Below are 22072 nucleotides of genomic sequence, written 5' to 3' on the forward strand. Positions count from 1 at the left end.
CACGGGGTATGACGGGGCGCGCTGCGGGCTCCGCTACCTGTGTAAGGTGGTGCTCAGGAAGGGGGTCACAATTATGTTACTCGTCCTCACCCGCTCCCCCTTATGTCTCCACAGACAGCCAGCGCTCCCACCTCTCCTCCTTCACCATGAAACTGAAGGACAAGTTCCATTCACCTAAAATTATCAAGAGGACCCCCTCAAAGAAAGGGAAGCCGGCCGACCTGACTGTAAAAACCGAGGAGAAACCCGTAAACAAGGTAAACACTTATAGGGCCCTCCTGTAGCCCCGCTACCCCTCCCCCAGACTATTGCAGCTCCTTACTCATGTAGTGTGAGTGGTGGCCCTGCAGGGATGGCAGGAGGTCTCTTCCTCCCGGGGTCTGCAGTCCCTTTCTTTCTGTTTTTACTTTCACATCCCCGACAGCTGCTGGAGCTGCTATGGGAGCGCCGCCTCATGGTGTAGGAGGGTGACATGAGCTGATCTCATCTGCTATAATATCCCACCCCACAGCTGTAGTGCACACTGCCCGCTATCCCCTGCCCATGCTGCACCCCACATCTGTAGTGCTGACCGCCCACTATCTCCTGCCCGTGCTGCTCCCCACATCTGTAGTGCTGACCGCCCGCTATCTCCTGCCCGTGCTGCACCCCACATCTGTAGTGCTGACCGCCCGCTATCTCCTGCCCGTGCTGCACCCCACAGCTGTAGTGCTGACCGCCCGCTATCCCCTGCCCGTGCTGCACCCCACATCTGTAGTGCTGACCGCCCGCTATCTCCTGCCCGTGCTGCACCCCACATCTGTAGTGCTGACCGCCTGCTATCCCCTACTGCTCCCACAGCTGTAGTGCACACTGCCCGCTATCCCCTGCCCATGCTGCACCCCACAGCTGTAGTGCTGACCGCCCGCTATCCCCTGCCCGTGCTGCACCCCACATCTGTAATGCTGACCGCCCGCTATCCCCTGCCCGTGCTGCACCCCACATCTGTAGTGCTGACCGCCTGCTATCCCCTACTGCTCCCACAGCTGTAGTGCACACTGCCCGCTATCCCCTGCCCATGCTGCACCCCACAGCTGTAGTGCTGACCGCCCGCTATCCCCTGCCCGTGCTGCACCCCACATCTCTAATGCTGACCGCCCGCTATCCCCTGCCCGTGCTGCACCCCACATCTGTAGTGCTGACCGCCCGCTATCCCCTGCCCGTGCTGCACCCCACATCTGTAATGCTGACCGCCCGCTATCTCCTGCCCGTGCTGCACCCCACATCTGTAGTGCTGACCGCCTGCTATCCCCTACTGCTCCCACATCTGTAGTGCTGACCGCCTGCTATCTCCTGCCCGTCCTGCTCCCCACATCTGTAGTGCACACTGCCCGCTATCTCCTGCCCGTCCTGCTCCCCACATCTGTAGTGCACACTGCCCGCTATCCCCTGCCCATGCTGCACCCCACAGCTGTAGTGCTGACCGCCCGCTATCCCCTGCCCGTGCTGCACCCCACATCTGTAATGCTGACCGCCCGCTATCCCCTGCCCGTGCTGCACCCCACATCTGTAGTGCTGACCGCCCGCTATCCCCTGCCCGTGCTGCACCCCACATCTGTAATGCTGACCGACTGCTATCTCCTGCCCGTGCTGCACCCCACATCTGTAGTGCTGACCGCCTGCTATCCCCTACTGCTCCCACATCTGTAGTGCTGACCGCCTGCTATCTCCTGCCCGTCCTGCTCCCCACATCTGTAGTGCACACTGCCCGCTATCTCCTGCCCGTCCTGCTCCCCACATCTGTAGTGCACACTGCCCGCTATCTCCTGCCCGTGCTGCACCCCACATCTGTAGTGCTGACCGCCTGCTATCCCCTGCCCGTGCTGGACCCCACATCTGTAGTGCTGACCGCCCGCTATCTCCTGCCCGTGCTGCACCCCACATCTGTAGTGCTGACCGCCTGCTATCCCCTACTGCTCCCACAGCTGTAGTGCACACTGCCGCTATCCCCTGCCCATGCTGCACCCCACAGCTGTAGTGCTGACCGCCCGCTATCCCCTGCCCGTGCTGGACCCCACATCTGTAGTGCTGACCGCCCGCTATCTCCTGCACGTGCTGCACCCCACATCTGTAGTGCTGACCGCCCGCTATCTCCTGCACGTGCTGCACCCCACATCTGTAGTGCTGACCGCCTGCTATCCCCTACTGCTCCCACATCTGTAGTGCTGACCGCCCGCTATCCCCTGCCCGTCCTGCTCCCCACATCTGTAGTGCACACTGCCCGCTATCTCCTGCCCGTGCTGCACCCCACATCTGTAGTGCTGACCGCCTGCTATCCCCTGCCCGTGCTGGACCCCACATCTGTAGTGCTGACCGCCTGCTATCTCCTGCCCGTGCTGCACCCCACATCTGTAGTGCTGACCGCCTGCTATCCCCTACTGCTCCCACATCTGTAGTGTTGACCGCCCGCTATCCCCTGCCCGTCCTGCTCCCCACATCTGTAGTGCACACTGCCCGCTATCTCCTGCCCGTGCTGCACCCCACATCTGTAGTGCTGACCGCCTGCTATCTCCTGCCCGTGCTGCACCCCACATCTGTAGTGCTGACCGCCTGCTATCCCCTACTGCTCCCACATCTGTAGTGCTGACCGCCCGCTATCCCCTGCCCGTCCTGCTCCCCACATCTGTAGTGCACACTGCCCGCTATCTCCTGCCCGTGCTGCACCCCACATCTGTAGTGCTGACCGCCTGCTATCCCCTGCCCGTGCTGGACCCCACATCTGTAGTGCTGACCGCCTGCTATCTCCTGCCCGTGCTGCACCCCACATCTGTAGTGCTGACCGCCTGCTATCCCCTACTGCTCCCACATCTGTAGTGTTGACCGCCCGCTATCCCCTGCCCGTCCTGCTCCCCACATCTGTAGTGCACACTGCCCGCTATCTCCTGCCCGTGCTGCACCCCACATCTGTAGTGCTGACCGCCTGCTATCTCCTGCCCGTGCTGCACCCCACATCTGTAGTGCTGACCGCCTGCTATCCCCTACTGCTCCCACATCTGTAGTGCTGACCGCCCGCTATCCCCTGCCCGTCCTGCTCCCCACATCTGTAGTGCACACTGCCCGCTATCTCCTGCCCGTGCTGCACCCCACATCTGTAGTGCTGACCGCCTGCTATCCCCTGCCCGTGCTGGACCCCACATCTGTAGTGCTGACCGCCTGCTATCTCCTGCCCGTGCTGCACCCCACATCTGTAGTGCACACTGCCCGCTATCCCCTGCCTTTACCGCACCCCACATCTGTAGTGCACACTGCCAACTATCTCCTGCCCGTGCTGTACCCCACATCTGTAGTTCACACTGCCCGCTATCCCCTGCCTGTACCGCACCCCACATCTGTAGTGCACACTGCCCACTATCCCCTGCCTGTAGTGCACACTGCCCGCTATCCCCTGCCTGTACCGCACCCCACATCTGTAGTGCACACTGCCCGCTATCCCCTGCCCGTCCTGCTCCCCACATCTGTAGTGCTGACCGCCTGCTATCTCCTGCCCGTGCTGCACCCCACATCTGTAGTGCACACTGCCCGCTATCTCCTGCCCGTGCTGCACCCCACATCTGTAGTTCACACTGCCCGCTATCCCCTGCCTGTACCGCACCCCACATCTGTAGTGCACACTGCCCACTATCTCCTGCCCGTGCTGCACCCCACATCTGTAGTGCACACTGCCCACTATCTCCTGCCCGTGCCGCACCCCACATCTGTAGTTCACACTGCCCGCTATCCCCTGCCTGTACCGCACCCCACATCTGTAGTGCACACTGCCCACTATCCCCTGCCTGTACCGCACCCCACATCTGTAGTGCACACTGCCCGCTATCTCCTGCCCGTCCTGCTCCCCACATCTGTAGTGCTGACCGCCTGCTATCTCCTGCCCGTGCTGCACCCCACATCTGTAGTGCTGACCGCCTGCTATCTCCTGCCCGTGCTGCACCCCACATCTGTAGTGCACACTGCCCGCTATCCCCTGCCTGTACCGCACCCCACATCTGTAGTGCACACTGCCCGCTATCCCCTGCCTATACCGCACCCCACATCTGTAGTGCACACTGCCCGCTATCTCCTGCCTGTACCGTACCCCACATCTGTAGTGCACACTGCCCACTATCTCCTGCCCGTGCTGTACCCCACATCTGTAGTTCACACTGCCCGCTATCCCCTGCCTGTACCGCACCCCACATCTGTAGTGCACACTGCCCGCTATCCCCTGCCTGTACCGCACCCCACATCTGTAGTGCACACTGCCCGCTATCCCCTGCCTGTACCGCACCCCACATCTGTAGTGCACACTGCCCACTATCCCCTGCCTGTACCGCACCCCACATCTGTAGTGCACACTGCCCGCTATCCCCTGCTGCACCCCACATCTGTAGTGCTGACCGCCCGCTATCCCCTGCCCCTGCTGCACCCCACATCTGTAGTGCACACTGCCCGCTATCTCCTGCCTGTGTCGCACCCCACATCTGTAGTGCACACTGCCCGCTATCCCCTGCCCCTGCTGCACCCCACATCTGTAGTGCACACTGCCCGCTATCCCCTGCCTGTACCGCACCCCACATCTGTAGTGCACACTGCCCGCTATCCCCTGCTGCACCCCACATCTGTAGTGCTGACCGCCCGCTATCCCCTGCCCCTGCTGCACCCCACATCTGTAGTGCACACTGCCCGCTATCTCCTGCCTGTGTCGCACCCCACATCTGTAGTGCACACTGCCCACTATCCCCTGCCTGTACCGCACCCCACATCTGTAGTGCACACTGCCCACTATCCCCTGCCTGTACCGCACCCCACATCTGTAGTGCACACTGCCCACTATCCCCTGCCCCTGCTGCACCCCACATCTGTAGTGCACACTGCCCACTATCCCCTGCCCCTGCTGCACCCCACATCTGTAGTGCACACTGCCCGCTATCCCCTGCCCCTGCTGCACCCCACATCTGTAGTGCACACTGCCCGCTATCCCCTGCCTGCGCTGAAGGGCCAGCAGCTTAGTCAGGGGGGTAAGTGATGTGGGTGCTGATTCAGACACAGAATTAGCCGTGGTTTTATTGCAGATGAGATGAGTTTAGGTCACAGGTTTGATGTGTTGGGGCTCCTCAGATATCACCCAGGAAATCTCTCTCTCTCACTATGAGTCAGGGAAAGTACAGCAGCTCCTCCTGTCCTGTCACTTTATAATGAAACCAAATTGTCCCGTGTACAAGAACTTCCACGAATCAAAGAAATCATCCTCTGCTGTTCCTAGCACAGATATAGAAAGGCTCCCTACTGTTAAAACCCAGCTTTCCTAGACTCCTGTATGCACTGCCATGGCTCCCAGCTTTCCTAGACTCCTGTATGCACTGCCATGGCTCCCAGCTTTCCTAGACTCCTGTATGCACTGCCGTGGCTCCCAGCTTTCCTAGACTCCTGTATGCACTGCCATGGCTCCCAGCTTTCCTAGACTCCTGTATGCACTGCCATGGCTCCCAGCTTTCCTAGACTCCTGTATGCACTGCCATGGCTCCCAGCTTTCCTAGACTCCTGTATGCACTGCCATGGCTCCCAGCTTTCCTAGACTCCTGTATGCACTGCCATGGCTCCCAGCTTTCCTAGACTCCTGTATGCACTGCCGTGGCTCCCAGCTTTCCTAGACTCTTGTATGCACTGCCGTGGCTCCCAGCTTTCCTAGACTCTTGTATGCACTGCCATGGCTCCCAGCTTTCCTAGACTCCTGTATGCACTGCCATGGCTCCCAGCTTTCCTAGACTCCTGTATGCACTGCCATGGCTCCCAGCTTTCCTAGACTCCTGTATGCACTGCCGTGGCTCCCAGCTTTCCTAGACTCTTGTATGCACTGCCGTGGCTCCCAGCTTTCCTAGACTCTTGTATGCACTGCCATGGCTCCCAGCTCTCCTAGACTCCTGTATGCACTGCCATGGCTCCCAGCTTTCCTAGACTCCTGTATGCACTGCCATGGCTCCCAGCTTTCCTAGACTCCTGTATGCACTGCCGTGGCTCCCAGCTTTCCTAGACTCTTGTATGCACTGCCGTGGCTCCCAGCTTTCCTAGACTCCTGTATGCACTGCCGTGGCTCCCAGCTTTCCTAGACTCCTGTATGCACTGCCATGGCTCCCAGCTTTCCTAGACTCCTGAATGTACCTCCATGCCTCCTCACTTTCCATATACCCAGCTGGGTCCTTATATTCACTATATCATTCATCACCCAGCTTTTCCAGCGACTGAAAAGTATTATTTTGTTTTCTGTTTGGTTCTTGCTAATCCCTTACTTTGTGCTCTGCAGACCCTGAGCCGCCTGGAGGAGCAGGAGAAGGAGGTGGTCAATGCTCTGCGTTACTTTAAGACTATAGTGGACAAGATGGCCGTAGACAAGATGGTGTTGGTTATGCTCCCTGGCTCGGCTAGCAAAGTCCTGGAAGCTATTCTGCCCTTGGTCCAGGCGGACACGCACTCTCAGCAAAGGTTTGTGCATCAGTTCCTCACGATCTCTGCTTGCTGTCAGCGCACCCAGTGCTTTCCCTCTAGTAATGAGTCTTCTCCCTCTCCTTCCCAGCACCGCCATCTCTTCTTGCTACAGCCGGGTCTACCAGTCTCTTGCAAACCTCATCCGCTGGTCCGATCAAGTGATGCTGGAAGGCGTAAACTGCGAGGACAAGGAGATGGTGGCGACCGTGAAGGATGTCATAAAGGCCGTGCTGGACGGAGTGAAGGTCAGCCTTGTCCCTGTGCCCCCTGCACTGTCCTGTATAGAGAGCCCCCGGCTACAGCCAATCACGTCTACTCATCTCACCACACATCACAGGAGCTCAGGGGTTAACCTCAGTCATACGCCTGGCAGCCCGTCCATCCCCTCCAGGGACACAGCTGGAGTCTGCATCTGTGAGGTCATCCAGCGAATGAAGTCAGATATTTGGGAGACATCCAGCCCTCCCTCGCTCCCGATCCACATATCATAGCTGAGATTTCACCTTCTAACTCTCCAATATCATCTATAAGGTTCTCCACTGTCCTCATCTCACAACGTTATCACAACCGCACAACATATACATATACATGGAGGCTACATGCATCACCAAGCATCCTGCATTATACCCCAGAGCTGCACTCACTATTCTGCTGCTGGTGGAGTCACTGTGTACATACATGACATTACTTATCCTGTACTGATCCTGAGTTACATCCTGTATTATACTCCAGAGCTGCACTCACTATTCTGCTGCTGGTGCAGTCACTGTGTACATACATGACATTACTTATCCTGTACTGATCCTGAGTTACATCCTGTATTATACCCCAGAGCTGCACTCACTATTCTGCTGCTGGTGCAGTCACTGTGTACATACATGACACCACTTATCCTGTACTGATCCTGAGTTACATCCTGTATTATACCCCAGAGCTGCACTCATTATTCTGCTGCTGGTGCAGTCACTGTGTACATACATGACATTACTTATCCTGTACTGATCCTGAGTTACATCCTGTATTGTACCCCAGAGCTGCACTCACTATTCTGCTGCTGGTGCAGTCACTGTGTACATACATGACATTACTTATCCTGTACTGATCCTGAGTTACATCCTGTATTATACTCCAGAGCTGCACTCACTATTCTGCTGCTGGTGCAGTCACTGTGTACATACATGACATTACTTATCCTGTACTGATCCTGAGTTATATCCTGTATTATACTCCAGAGCTGCACTCACTATTCTGCTGCTGGTGCAGTCACTGTGTACATACATGACATTACTTATCCTGTACTGATCCTGAGTTACATCCTGTATTATACCCCAGAGCTGCACTCACTATTCTGCTACTGGTGCAGTCACTGTGTACATACATGACATTACTTATCCTGTACTCATCCTGAGTTACATCCTGTATTATACTCCAGAGCTGCACTCACTATTCTGCTGCTGGTGCAGTCACTGTGTACATACATGACATTACTTATCCTGTACTGATCCTGAGTTACATCCTGTATTATACCCCAGAGCTGCACTCACTATTCTGCTGCTGGTGCAGTCACTGTGTACATACATGACATTACTTATCCTGTACTGATCCTGAGTTACATCCTGTATTATACCCCAGAGCTGCACTCACTATTCTGCTACTGGTGCAGTCACTGTGTACATACATGACATTACTTATCCTGTACTCATCCTGAGTTACATCCTGTATTATACTCCAGAGCTGCACTCACTATTCTGCTGCTGGTGCAGTCACTGTGTACATACATGACATTACTTATCCTGTACTGATCCTGAGTTACATCCTGTATTATACCCCAGAGCTGCACTCACTATTCTGCTGCTGGTGCAGTCACTGTGTACATACATGACATTACTTATCCTGTACTGATCCTGAGTTACATCCTGTATTATACCCCAGAGCTGCACTCACTATTCTGCTGCTGGTGCAGTCACTGTGTACATACATGACATTACTTATCCTGTACTGATCCTGAGTTACATCCTGTATTATACACCAGAGCTGCACTCACTATTCTGCTGCTGGTGCAGTCACTGTGTACATACATGACATTACTTATCCTGTACTGATCCTGAGTTACATCCTGTATTATACCCCAGAGCTGCACTCACTATTCTGCTGCTGGTGCAGTCACTGTGTACATACATGACATTACTTATCCTGTACTGATCCTGAGTTACATCCTGTATTATACCCCAGAGCTGCACTCACTATTCTGCTGCTGGTGCAGTCACTGTGTACATACATGACATTACTTATCCTGTACTGATCCTGAGTTACATCCTGTATTATACCCCAGAGCTGCACTCACTATTCTGCTGCTGGTGCAGTCACTGTGTACATACATGACATTACTTATCCTGTACTGATCCTGAGTTACATCCTGTATTATACTCCAGAGCTGCACTCACTATTCTGCTGCTGGTGCAGTCACTGTGTACATACATGACATTACTTATCCTGTACTGATCCTGAGTTACATCCTGTATTATACTCCAGAGCTGCACTCACTATTCTGCTGCTGGTGCAGTCACTGTGTACATACATGACATTACTTATCCTGTACTGATCCTGAGTTACATCCTGTATTATACTCCAGAGCTGCACTCACTATTCTGCTGCTGGTGCAGTCACTGTGTACATACATGACATTACTTATCCTGTACTGATCCTGAGTTACATCCTGTATTATACTCCAGAGCTGCACTCACTATTCTGCTGCTGGTGCAGTCACTGTACATACATGACATTACTTATCCTGTACTGATCCTGAGTTACATCCTGTATTATACCCAAGAGCTGCACTCACTATTCTGCTGCTGGTGCAGTCACTGTGTACATACATGACATTACTTATCCTGTACTGATCCTGAGTTACATCCTGTATTATACTCCAGAGCTGCACTCACTATTCTGCTGGTGCAGTCACTGTGTACATACATGACATTATTTATCCTGTACTGATCCTGAGTTACATCCTGTATTATACCCCAGAGCTGCACTCACTATTCTGCTGCTGGTGCAGTCAGTGTGTACATACATGACATTACTTATCCTGTACTGATCCTGAGTTACATCCTGTATTATACCCCAGAGCTGCGCTCACTATTCTGCTGCTGGTGCAGTCAGTGTGTACATACATGACATTACTTATCCTGTACTGATCCTGAGTTACATCCTGTATTATACCCCAGAGCTGCACTGACTATTCTGCTGCTGGTGCAGTCACTGTGTACATACATGACATTACTTATCCTGTACTGATCCTGAGTTATATCCTGTATTATACTCCAGAGCTGCACTCACTATTCTGCTGCTGGTGCAGTCACTGTGTACATACATGACATTACTTATCCTGTACTGATCCTGAGTTACATCCTGTATTATACCCCAGAGCTGCACTCACTATTCTGCTGCTGGTGCAGTCACTGTGTACATACATGACATTACTTATCCTGTACTGATCCTGAGTTACATCCTGTATTATACCCCAGAGCTGCACTCACTATTCTGCTGCTGGTGCAGTCACTGTGTACATACATGACATTACTTATCCTGTACTGATCCTGAGTTACATCCTGTATTATACACCAGAGCTGCACTCACTATTCTGCTGCTGGTGCAGTCACTGTGTACATACATGACATTACTTATCCTGTACTGATCCTGAGTTACATCCTGTATTATACCCCAGAGCTGCACTCACTATTCTGCTGCTGGTGCAGTCACTGTGTACATACATGACATTACTTATCCTGTACTGATCCTGAGTTACATCCTGTATTATACCCCAGAGCTGCACTCACTATTCTGCTGCTGGTGCAGTCACTGTGTACATACATGACATTACTTATCCTGTACTGATCCTGAGTTACATCCTGTATTATACCCCAGAGCTGCACTCACTATTCTGCTGCTGGTGCAGTCACTGTGTACATACATGACATTACTTATCCTGTACTGATCCTGAGTTACATCCTGTATTATACCCCAGAGCTGCACTCACTATTCTGCTGCTGGTGCAGTCACTGTGTACATACATGACATTACTTATCCTGTACTGATCCTGAGTTACATCCTGTATTATACTCCAGAGCTGCACTCACTATTCTGCTGCTGGTGCAGTCACTGTGTACATACATGACATTACTTATCCTGTACTGATCCTGAGTTACATCCTGTATTATACTCCAGAGCTGCACTCACTATTCTGCTGCTGGTGCAGTCACTGTGTACATACATGACATTACTTATCCTGTACTGATCCTGAGTTACATCCTGTATTATACTCCAGAGCTGCACTCACTATTCTGCTGCTGGTGCAGTCACTGTGTACATACATGACATTACTTATCCTGTACTGATCCTGAGTTACATCCTGTATTATACCCCAGAGCTGCACTCACTATTCTGCTGCTGGTGCAGTCACTGTACATACATGACATTACTTATCCTGTACTGATCCTGAGTTACATCCTGTATTATACTCACTAGTCACAACTACACCAAGTAACGCTTCTAATTCCTGCTTGTAAGTTCCCTTCTTCAGCTTTGCTGACTCCCTTCCCCCCTCCATTCCATCTTCTAGGAGTTGGTACGATTGATGATTGAGAAGCAGGAGCGTCCATCTCCCACCAGTCCTGTGAAGCCGGCCTTACCAGCGTGCAAATCAGACAGGTGAGTCCTGGGGTCCTCCATCTCCTCCCTCCCGGCGTTCTCTCCTCCGGTGTCCGGCACGGTTCTCCTAGTTCTTTCTCTTCCAGCACACAAGACTTGCCTCTGTCAGAGAGAGAACTGGAGATTCTTAACAAGACCCCCGAGCCTTGTAAGGAAGCCCCTGCAGACAGTGTGGAAGCAGATGAGCTCGCTCCACCCAAACCCCCATTACCTGGTATCCGAGTGGTGGAAAATGGGTAGGTTTTACATGCTTCAGTCTCTAAATACATCCTGTTTTGCAGCAGTGCAGTAAAGTGTTTCCTATGCTCTTTGTCTCTACCTACAGTCCACCTCCTGCCTTACCCCCAAAGAAAAGACAATCTGCACCTTCACCCACCCGAGTTGCTGTTGTGGCACCTATGAGTCGAGCTACCAGTGGGTCTAGTATACCCCTTGGCACCAGTGCCCAGGTAAGTGGATGTCCTAGAATCCGGCATAAGACCTTACAATCTGTTTCCTGATCTCACAATTCCTGCTGGATGTGGGAACAGTCAGCGAGCTTGTGGTCATATCTTAGTCTAGGCGGCGAATGCTTATCACGTGTCCTAAGATTGCACTCTTAAAGGGATTGCCACACTAAAGTAACTTACTGCTGGGATCCACTGGATAAGATATGTTACACTCCATATAGTTCTATGCGGCTGTAGTACAGACCTCATGTGTGACACTGGAGGGGTCCCTTCCGATATGGGCAATCTTTTCCTAGGGTTACATGGATATTTGATTTTTCAGACCCCTCTGTTATGTCTTGGTTAACCCTTTGTTTCTCTCTTATTCCATGCAGGATTTTGAAGTGAATTGTTACGCTCATCGCCGCCTATCCGGAGGAAGCCAGTCATACGGCGGAGAGTCTCCTCGCTTGTCGCCATGTAGTAGTATAGGAAAACTTAGTAAATCTGATGAGCAGCTCTCCTCCCTTGATAGGGATAGTGGGCAGTGCTCCCGAAATACCAGCTGTGAGACTCTAGGTGAGATGGAGAAGACCCTGGAGGGTTGGGAAAGCTGCATGGATGGCGTTTGTGCACTGCATGGTGGTTATATAATCTGTGTCCAGATAAACCCTTCAGATGCCACTGTCATCTGCCATGTACTAAATGGAGGGGGGAGATGTCATTCCTCCCTAAAAGAAAAGTTGTGATGTCGGGAAGTTTTCACACCTCGCCCCTCTGTAGGAGCCGGCAGTATTGGCTTTGTTCTTAGCGGGAGTTTCCTGTCTGTGGTTTTCTCAGCTGAGAGTCCATCGCCGGCTGCACGACGTGACATCTTGTAACACGTTCTCATTTCTTAAGAAAACCAAGGGCAAGAATATAATGAGAACTGACTGAAACCCGAGGAGTGTGCTGCAGTGGTGCTCAGTCAGCTTTCCTACAGCCCTGAATGGCACATCTTTCCAATTATGCATTGATCATCCCTTCACCTCCGAATCCCTAATGCGCTTTAGAGGATAAGCTCTTCATTTCCGTCTATACAGACTGTCACCCAGCTTTCCCAGAACTAGACAGGCTTAAGGAAGGACTGACCCTATGACTTAAAAGGTTTTGGAAAAGTTGTGTGAACGGCAATATAACTGACATTGACCCTCCCGCAGGGGCTGTATATTCCTACTGCTACTCCATAGTAAAGGTGAGGAGGATCAGGCACATTTACTATTCAGGAGCCTGAGAAAGAGTTGTGACACTTCTGGTAGTTTGAATGCAATCATATTGCTTGTTGCCGATATTTCCTGAAGGCAGAGACTAATCTGAGTAAGACCCATCCTGTATGTGTCACCCTGCCTTTACTGTAATAGATGGAGCTAAAGATTATATTGACACTTTTATTTGGGTTTAAACCATCCGTATCTTTGGAAAGTTGGGTTACGACCCTCTCCATGAAGTGTAATGATAACTGTAGATCTTGGCTGAAGAGATTGCATTCGCTGGTGATATCTTGGATTATTTTGTGCTGACATGTATTCTTGTTATTCTGCAGATAACTATGACCCAGACTACGAGTTCCTGCAGCAGGACCTGTCCAGCGCAGACCAGGTGCTGGGCCAAGTCACCGGAGTCCTCAGTCCTCTCCCCGAATCCCTCGGAGAGTCTGGTTCCCCATTTCATGGACAAAATTTTCAGTTACCTCCCAACACCCCCCAAAGCTCTGAAACCTCTCACCCCTCGGCCTTAGAAACCCCCCCTGCCCTTCCGGAGAAGAAGCGTAGGAGCGCCGTCTCGTACAACTCTGATGGCTCCCGCGTCTGCTACGAGCGCCACCCCTCCCAGTACGACAACATCTCCGAGGACGACCTGCTGCTGCCTCCTTCTTGTACTCCTTTTGCCGCTGTTTCGCCTTTTCAGGTGGGGAACATCTCGCAGACGGAGTTCCTGACAGACTTTGGCGCGGTGGAGTGTGATGACATCCCAGAGAAGCCGCCTCCTCTACCAGAGAAGAAGAACAAGCACAGTAAGTGGAGTCGGCTCTGCTACATGGCTGCAGTGTAGGAGAACTCAATCCATTATGTCTGGATCTCTTCTACACCCCCCACCCAGCTGTCTCCTCTGCCTCCTGAGGAAGACGCATATAAACCTGCAGCTGTTCTCCTCCTCCGCCCTTTCACTTCCTCCTCTCCGTCACTTAGAGCCGAGCATTGTAGATGTCACAATAAGAGCGGCTCGTCCTTCTAGTCATTGTGGACTGCATACAATTACACTGGTGTCATACAATCTGATGCAATGTACAGCCAGATACATGAATGAAGGCTTCTGTATGTGGTCCCTGCGTATAGTCACACAATTAAGGCTCATAGTATGATGCATTTAGCCTTAGGAAGCTAATGTCATGCACAAGTTTATACATTTTTATGGATCTTTGGGTCTTGTTGCTATAACTCTCTGTGGTCCTCAGTTCTTCGTTTCCCCTCTTCCAGTGATGACATACATGCGCTTCGTGGAGGATTACTCCGAGCCGCAACCTTCGGTTTTCTACCAGACGCCGCAGAATGAGCATATCTATCAGCAGAAGAACAAACACCTGCGCGAGGTCTATGGCTTTAACGATTCATTCAGCGGCTCTGAGACGGGTGTAGAGCGCGCCCCGCCACCCGCTCTGCCCCCCAAGCAGAGGCAGCTGGTAAGAACAAACCTGGTGCACGTGCAGCGTCCTGCACCCGGGGATATATTGTGTCCTTGTCTGTGACGTGGAGGGTTCTGTGTGTCTTCTGCATTTTGGATATTTTAGGGCTGGTGGGAGGCAGTGGCTTAGAAAATGAAGATGAGATGTGCGCAAGCAACACTGTGCAGTGATGTGTCAGGGCTTCCAAAGGGAGAGGTGCTGGAGGCAGGGAAAGGGTCCCACGTAACCCACACCAGTATAGGGGTTATTAAATGGTGTCACCTGCTCCCACATCATGTTACCCCCAGTATCTAGCACAGCGGGTAAGCTGCAGCTGAAGTGCACCTTAGGTGGGAATGCAGACCCTCTCCTCCCATGTCCCCCCTCCCGCTGTGACAGTGCAGACCCTCCTGCTTAGGTGGCAATGCAGACCCTCTACTCCTATGTCCCCCCTCCAGCTTAGGTGGGAATGCAGACCCTCTAGTCCCATGTCCCCCCCTCCCGCTGTGATAGTGCAGACCCTCTACTCCCATGTCCCCCCTCCCGCTGTGATAGTGCAGACCCTCCTGCTTAGGTGGGAATGCAGACCCTCTACTCCCATGTCCCCCCTCCAGCTTAGGTGGGAATGCAGACCCTCTAGTCCCATGTCCCCCCCTCCCGCTGTGATAGTGCAGACCCTCTACTCCCATGTCCCCCCCTCCCGCTGTGATAGTGCAGACCCTCCTGCTTAGGTGGGAATGCAGACCCTCTAGTCCCATGTCCCCCCGTCCCGCTGTGATAGTGCAGACCCTCTCCTCCCATGTCCCCCCTCCCGCTGTGATGGTGCAGAGCCTCCGGCTTAGGTGGGAATGCAGACCCTCTACTCCCATGTCCCCCCTCCAGCTTAGGTGGGAATGCAGACCCTCTAGTCCCATGTCCCCCCGTCCCGCTGTGATAGTGCAGACCCTCTACTCCCATGTCCCCCCTCCCGCTGTGATAGTGCAGACCCTCCTGCTTAGGTGGGAATGCAGACCCTCTACTCCCATGTCCCCCCTCCAGCTGAGGTGGGAATGCAGACCCTCTAGTCCCATGTCCCCCCCTCCCGCTGTGATAGTGCAGACCCTCCTGCTTAGGTGGGAATGCAGACCCTCTAGTCCCATGTCCCCCCGTCCCGCTGTGATAGTGCAGACCCTCCTGCTTAGGTGGGAATGCAGACCCTCTACTCCCATGTCCCCCCTCCAGCTGAGGTGGGAATGCAGACCCTCTAGTCCCATGTCCCCCCCTCCCGCTGTGATAGTGCAGACCCTCCTGCTTAGGTGGGAATGCAGACCCTCTAGTCCCATGTCCCCCCGTCCCGCTGTAATAGTGCAGACCCTCTCCTCCCATGTCCCCCCTCCCGCTGTGATGGTGCAGAGCCTCCGGCTTAGGTGGGAATGCAGACCCTCTACTCCCATGTCCCCCCTCCAGCTTAGGTGGGAATGCAGACCCTCTAGTCCCATGTCCCCCCTCCAGCTTAGGTGGGAATGCAGACCCTCTAGTCCCATGTCCCCCCGTCCCGCTGTGATAGTGCAGACCCTCCTGCTTAGGTGGGAATGCAGACCCTCTAGTCCCATGTCCCCCCCTCCCGCTGTGATAGTGCAGACCCTCTCCTCCCATGTCCCCCCCTCCCGCTGTGATAGTGCAGACCCTCTCCTCCCATGTCCCCCCCTCCCGCTGTGATAGTGCAGACCCTCTCCTCCCATGTCCCCCCTCCCGCTGTGATAGTGCAGAACCTCTAGTCCCATGTCCCCCCCTCCCGCTGTGATAGTGCAGACCCTCTCCTCCCATGTCCCCCCTCCCGCTGTGATGGTGCAGAGCCTCCGGCTTAGGTGGGAATGCAGACCCTCTACTCCCATGTCCCCCCGTCCCGCTGTGATAGTGCAGACCCTCCTGCTTAGGTGGGAATGCAGACCCTCTAGTCCCATGTCCCCCCCTCCCGCTGTGATAGTGCAGACCCTCTCCTCCCATGTCCCCCCCTCCCGCTGTGATAGTGCAGACCCTCCTGCTTAGGTGGGAATGCAGACCCTCTAGTCCCATGTCCCCCTGTCCCGCTGTGATAGTGCAGACCCTCTCCTCCCATGTCCCCCCTCCCGCTGTGATAGTGCAGACCCTCCTGCTTAGGTGGGAATGCAGACCCTCTAGTCCCATGTCCCCCCATGTGGGAGTGCAGACCCTCCTGCTTAGGTGGGAATGCTGTGATAGTGCAGACCCTCTCCTCCCATGTCCCCCCTCCCGCTGTGATAGTGCAGACCCTCTCCTCCCATGTCCCCCCTCCCGCTGTGATAGTGCAGACCCTCTCCTCCCATGTCCCCCCTCCCGCTGTGATAGTGCAGACCCTCTCCTCCCATGTCCCCCCTCCCGCTGTGATAGTGCAGACCCTCTCCTCCCATGTCCCCCCTCCCGCTGTGATGGTGCAGAGCCTCCGGCTTAGGTGGGAATGCAGACCCTCTCCTCCCATGTGCCCCAGCCCCGGCATAGGTGCGCAGCGCAGGGTAGCAGTCAGTCCTAGGTGCGTTTGGCTATGTCTGTGCTCCTTGGATCTCTTTATATTTCCTTCCACCTGCCTCTCTGTATATGTAATTCTTCCAGCAGGCCTCCTTTGCTGCTTCTTCCTTCTCCTCTGTCTCGTATTGTGCACAGCCAACCAAAGGGGTCTTCACACCTGAGGACAGCGGCCACCCTCAGGGCATCAGTCTGTCAGTCTCTAACTGCTTTCTGAGCCGCCATGGCTCTTTCCCTGTGCCTTCGGTGAGTCTCGGCTTCTTTGCCCCATCCCTGGTGTAGAGTCCTGATACTAGACTGTAGTGTGAGTGTGATTAGTATTCACTTTGTAGTGACATTAGATCCGGTGTATGTGACTGTCACATCCTTCTCTACTATACATACAGTGATAACCGGCATCATAGGGGTTTCCCCCTCAGTCTCCCAGGGAGCTGCTCTTGCTCTGAGACTTCCTCTTATCTTGTTTTATGCAAATAAACCCAATTACTGAATTATAGAAAATTCTGCAACTTCCTTATAGACCTGGTGGGCACATTCAGCAAAGTGCCTGATTGCTGTCAGTGACTGGAAACCTCCTGCTCAGAGATGCAGGGCTGTAACAATGTACCAGCGCTTTCTATGTGCTGCACCTTTTTACTTTCATGTTTCTGTTAACTGATGGCAAGCAGATCGTGTGATTACATTGACCCCCTAACCTTGACAAGGGAGATGCCGGCTTGGACATGAAAACATGAGATAGTAAACTTTTTGAGAAGTTCTCAGGCCGCCCCCTCAGTAGCTGGAGGGAGATGAGTCGCCTGAACCCAGACTCACCTGTTATCACCAGACTCCCCCCTCCCCCTGGAGAAGTCAGGAAATAAATATCTGGGGTGGGATGAGAGGGGCGGAAGGCTCAGCTTTCACACCGCAGTCACCGGACCTTGTTCTGGGTGTACGGCGCCCCCAGTGGGGGGATAGGGGAGTCGTCATGTGGACCATATGGAAATGAGATTAATAGAAGGAAAGGCCCGGGGGTGCGGCTGCATACCAGATCCCTACTGTGAGAGCAAATAGCTGGGATTCCAGAGGCAGACTGTGGCATGCAAGAATCCGAGGAAGGAAAGGAGGAGACCTGGGAAGGGAAGGAATGGGGAGGGACACAGGAAACGTCCATGTCAGGGTATAAGAGGAAACCTGCATGAGGATTGGAATAACTAGGCAGCACAATGTGATCGTATCATGCAGCACCTCCTGACTAATAACTAATGCAGCAGCGCTGTCTAGTTGTGATGTATGGAGCGAAGCGTGCTCATTGCCCTGGGATACAGCACAAGTGTACAGCAATGTCACCAATGTGCTCCCTCCAGGGTACGTGCTCCACATAACATGGATAGCAGCCACACAATGATCTCTCGGGAGTGGCACTGGCCACAGTCATCCTATGCCACGTCCATGTCTGAGGGTGATGAACCCCCCCTCAACCAAAGGCGCGGTGTCTGAGCGGGGCGGGCCCCGGCGGCGCGGTGTCTGAGGGCCCTGAACCCTGTGCAGTGATCCCTCAATGATACAGAACATGATCGGGGCCCGGAGATCTGTGTACTCAGGGGATGCAGCTCCTCTCTCTAGGTCTCTGGGGAGTGTTGGAAGGAGATGGTGCATGTACAGGGGGCTGCGCACAGGCACGGGGGGCTCTTCTGTATGGCGGTTTGTGTGGTTCGGTACTAAACCTGCTTTACACTAATCTGCTTTTCTTTTTACCTTCTCTGTTTCTTTCTCCCTTGTTCCCTCCTCCCAGTACAAATCAGTTTTCCGCTCGTACTCCCAGGATTTTGCCCCTCACAGTCAGGCTCCTGCCCTACCCCTGCTGAATCCTGCCATCTTTTATTCTTCCCGCTACTCCCCGGTCCTTCCAGATCCGGCGCCCCCTCCCCCAGCTCCTCTGTGCCCTTCATTACCCTCCTCTCAGGGTGGCAGCTCCTGCGGGACCCCTCCTGCCTGCCTTCCTCTGCAGACGCCAGCGGTGAGAACGGGAGGGGGCTCGGACAGACCATTTGTGGGGGGCATTTGTGAATCTGCTTCTGTCAGTGTTCCCCTCTCATCCCCCCTGTGCTGTGCCGCGGCTGCCATCATTGCTTTCCTGTGCTGTCTGTCTGTGCCCGGCCTGATCATTGCTCTCATAGAAAAGCCATGAAAGGGTCACCACACAAGGTCATGTCAGTGACAGGGCTTAGACCCCAACTCTGCAAGAGACCTGAACACATCGGATGATCTCCTTCATATCCTATGGCGGATAGTGGTCCTCTGGAGGCGCTGTGAGGTGGCCGTATACCAGTATATACCCGCTCCATGGAAGGACATCTTTATACGTTTCAGCCAAACTGCATGTGCCCGTCCTGTGAAATAAAGAGTAGGGGGGGGGGGGGGGGGTCATCCGGTCATGTTATCATTTATTTATTTTACTTTTTTTCCCATTATATTATGTCCGTGTGATGTAAACCTTCTACCTTGTTGGGTCACATACTTCTAGCAATATCATATCTTAGAAGGATCCGTGTTATAGACCTTTTATATAAGGAACGTTCCCTCTCCAAGTGCAGAGGAGATGATCCATGTGTGTGTATTATCTGTAGTGGGACCCCAAGGATCCGTCCTTTATCTCCTCTTGTCCTCCTCTGGTCTATGATGATATTATGGGGGGCCCCCGTTTAACCCAGACACAAGTGGCAAACGTTCCCTCTTCCCACCATAGAATGAAAATACAAGTGAGGAGGCGGGAGATGGGGAATACGTCAACCTGTACTCCTCCGCGCAAAGCAACGGAGCCCCCCTGCCCTGTGATGGTGTAAGTACGAGGGGGGTGTTACACCGTGCTCCTTATCTGTACACCGCATGACGCTGCCCCAGGCCAGTGATCGCATGCCCCTTACCCTGACACTAACATGTGACCCCAGGGTCATGAGACGCCCATGCACTTACTCAAATTAACAATTTTGTGCATGAATTTACATGTAATGTATTTCCCATATTTACAGCTTAAAACCATTGGCTCATTATGTTTTTTTTCTGCAAAAACTCTCCCTAAAACAAACCAAATGATCTCATTGTAACGTTCTATGCCCCGTGTTAGTAGCAGGACCCGACCTCCAGGTCCCTTGAAGTCCAAGTGTCTCCTGATCACCAGGTGATTGTATCCGCAGCACAGATACCGGAGGATACAAAAGTATCCATGGGGACACAACAATCTGCAGAGCCGGCTCCATCCATGCGCTTTCCTCAAGGCAGAGGCTTTGGACTGTTTTTTAATCTTTTCATGTTTTATTTTATTTTACTGTTTTCGGGGTGCTGTGGCTGCCTTTCTTTTTGTGGTTTTGGTAAAATCCATAATAAAAGATGGATGTAGAATAAAACTCTGCAGGGTGCGTACACCCTCATAAGGCCATCCCGGGGGTCATACATAGACCCTTATAAGGCCCCCCAGGGGGTCATACATAGACCCTCATAAGGCCATCCCGGGGGTCATACATAGACCCTCATAAGGCCATCCCGGGGGTCATACATAGACCCTCATAAGGCCCCCCAGGGGGTCATACATAGACCCTCATTAGACCCCCCAGGGGGTTATACATAGACCCTCATAAGGCCACCCCGGGGGTCATACATAGACCCTCATAAGGCCACCCCGGGGGTCATACATAGACCCTCATAAAGCCATCCCGGGGGTCATACATAGACCCTCATAAGGCCATCCAGTGCCAGCCACCCTCCGCTATGGACACTTCTGCAGGGAGATGGCGGCCATTGCCTCGTCTGTCGTCCTCGCGGTGAGCGGCCGGATAGGATGAGACGGTTATAAAACATCAGCTCGGAAGTCCATACTAGGGGAAGGGTACCTCACCTTCTGCTTTGGTGGTCTGACACCTTCCTGCAGGGGGTCAGTCTGTGAGAGGGTCCATTACAGATTTGAGGGTTTGGTCTGTATTCACCGTCACCTGCGGCTTCGCTCCCCTCATCTCCTGTGTTTGTGTGTAGATGTGTCCCTCATCGCTGCTATTAACATGCTGTTTCCTATTAGCTTGTGCCCTCCCCTGCAGACGTGCGTGCTCTTCATATGTACATGTATCTGTTTATTGGGGGACGGAGGGGATGTGATAAGTGGCTCCTACTACTACTGCTCATCCATAGTACAGTAATCTCCAGCTGTCGCAGAACTACAACACCCAGCATGCCCTAGAAGGTTCTGGGATCTGCAGTGTAGCCACAGATGGAGAGGGGCAGGTTGTCCATTGATCTATGACCTTAGCTCTGGGCCTGCCGTCCATTGGTCTCGGATGTATGTAACATTAGGTAAGTTAGGATCTACGTTATCATAGGATGGCGGAGATGTCGGTGGTATCATAGGCTGATGACATGTCCCCCTCCTGGTAGTAGAGGGCAGGGAGTAGTACAATAGAGGATGGGACTCCGCTCACAATGACTTGTACATCTGCAGGATTCGCCTTTACCTGGAGACGGACACCAAAGAGCCTCATCCCAGCCCAGCGTGCCCGGCAGCGAGAGCCACGAGACCTCCGAAAGGTACCAGCAGCACCCGGACCAATGCCAGCAACACTATATCATTGCATATTCAACTGGATTGTGGTTCACTCTGACTCTGCTTGCTGTCAGTGAAGGGAAATCTTATTTTCATTTGCTGTAGACAGCGCAGAGCTACTACTTCTCATAGCTGGGAGTCTGTTACATTGTACCAGAATATATTGAATGTATACTCTAGCCATCCCTGAGCCTCCATGACAGTCCCAGTGTCTCATCACTGAGCAGCGTCACATGTAATTACTGTTATTACTCCCTGACAGTGACACGTCCTTATTACTGCCCCTTTAATTAGCCCCCTACATGAAGGGGGGCGGCCATGTAAACCATTGTGAGGGCAGACAAGTTATTATCCACAATCTGAACCCCCTGTCACCTCCACATTGTACCATTGTCTGTGCTGATATGTGGAGGGGGCGCGAGACAGCGAGAACCTCCCGAAATATCGGATAAAGGAAGGCCCCCCCCATCTCCTGCACTGATACATTGTAACAACCACCCAGCAGACCACAGAGGGTTGTGGAGAGTGGATAGAATTGTAACAATCCCCCAGCAGTGATACGTTTTAGGTCTGGATTAATTTTTCATCCTCATTTACCCATCGCAAGCTGAGATCTTAAAGTTGAATCGTTGATATCTTTGGTTT

The 22072-nt window shown here is 53.1% G+C and overlaps 1 protein-coding gene across 7 annotated transcripts in view; it reads left to right on the forward strand.

Annotated features, from left to right (window-relative positions):
• The window catches only part of RAPGEF1 (Rap guanine nucleotide exchange factor 1), a 36804-nt gene that overhangs the window by 8944 nt on the left and 5788 nt on the right, over window positions 1-22072 (forward strand). Inside the window, exons 2-14 of one of the 7 annotated variants that reach the window (XM_072125581.1) lie at window positions 115-257; window positions 6317-6495; window positions 6587-6743; window positions 11120-11208; window positions 11295-11444; window positions 11534-11657; window positions 12032-12215; window positions 13219-13689; window positions 14153-14355; window positions 16945-17103; window positions 18632-18856; window positions 19586-19678; window positions 21326-21411. In XM_072125581.1, coding sequence (XP_071981682.1) covers window positions 115-257; window positions 6317-6495; window positions 6587-6743; window positions 11120-11208; window positions 11295-11444; window positions 11534-11657; window positions 12032-12215; window positions 13219-13689; window positions 14153-14355; window positions 16945-17103; window positions 18632-18856; window positions 19586-19678; window positions 21326-21411 — 2263 coding nt within the window. The remainder of the gene's footprint in view (window positions 1-114; window positions 258-6316; window positions 6496-6586; window positions 6744-11119; window positions 11209-11294; window positions 11445-11533; window positions 11658-12031; window positions 12216-13218; window positions 13690-14152; window positions 14356-16944; window positions 17104-18631; window positions 18857-19585; window positions 19679-21325; window positions 21412-22072) is intronic. The other 6 variants (XM_072125582.1, XM_072125583.1, XM_072125585.1 and 3 more) reach the window with 6 other exon arrangements.

The sequence above is a fragment of the Engystomops pustulosus genome, chromosome 9 (genome assembly GCF_040894005.1).
Source record: "Engystomops pustulosus chromosome 9, aEngPut4.maternal, whole genome shotgun sequence".
NCBI lineage: Eukaryota > Metazoa > Chordata > Amphibia > Anura > Leptodactylidae > Engystomops > Engystomops pustulosus.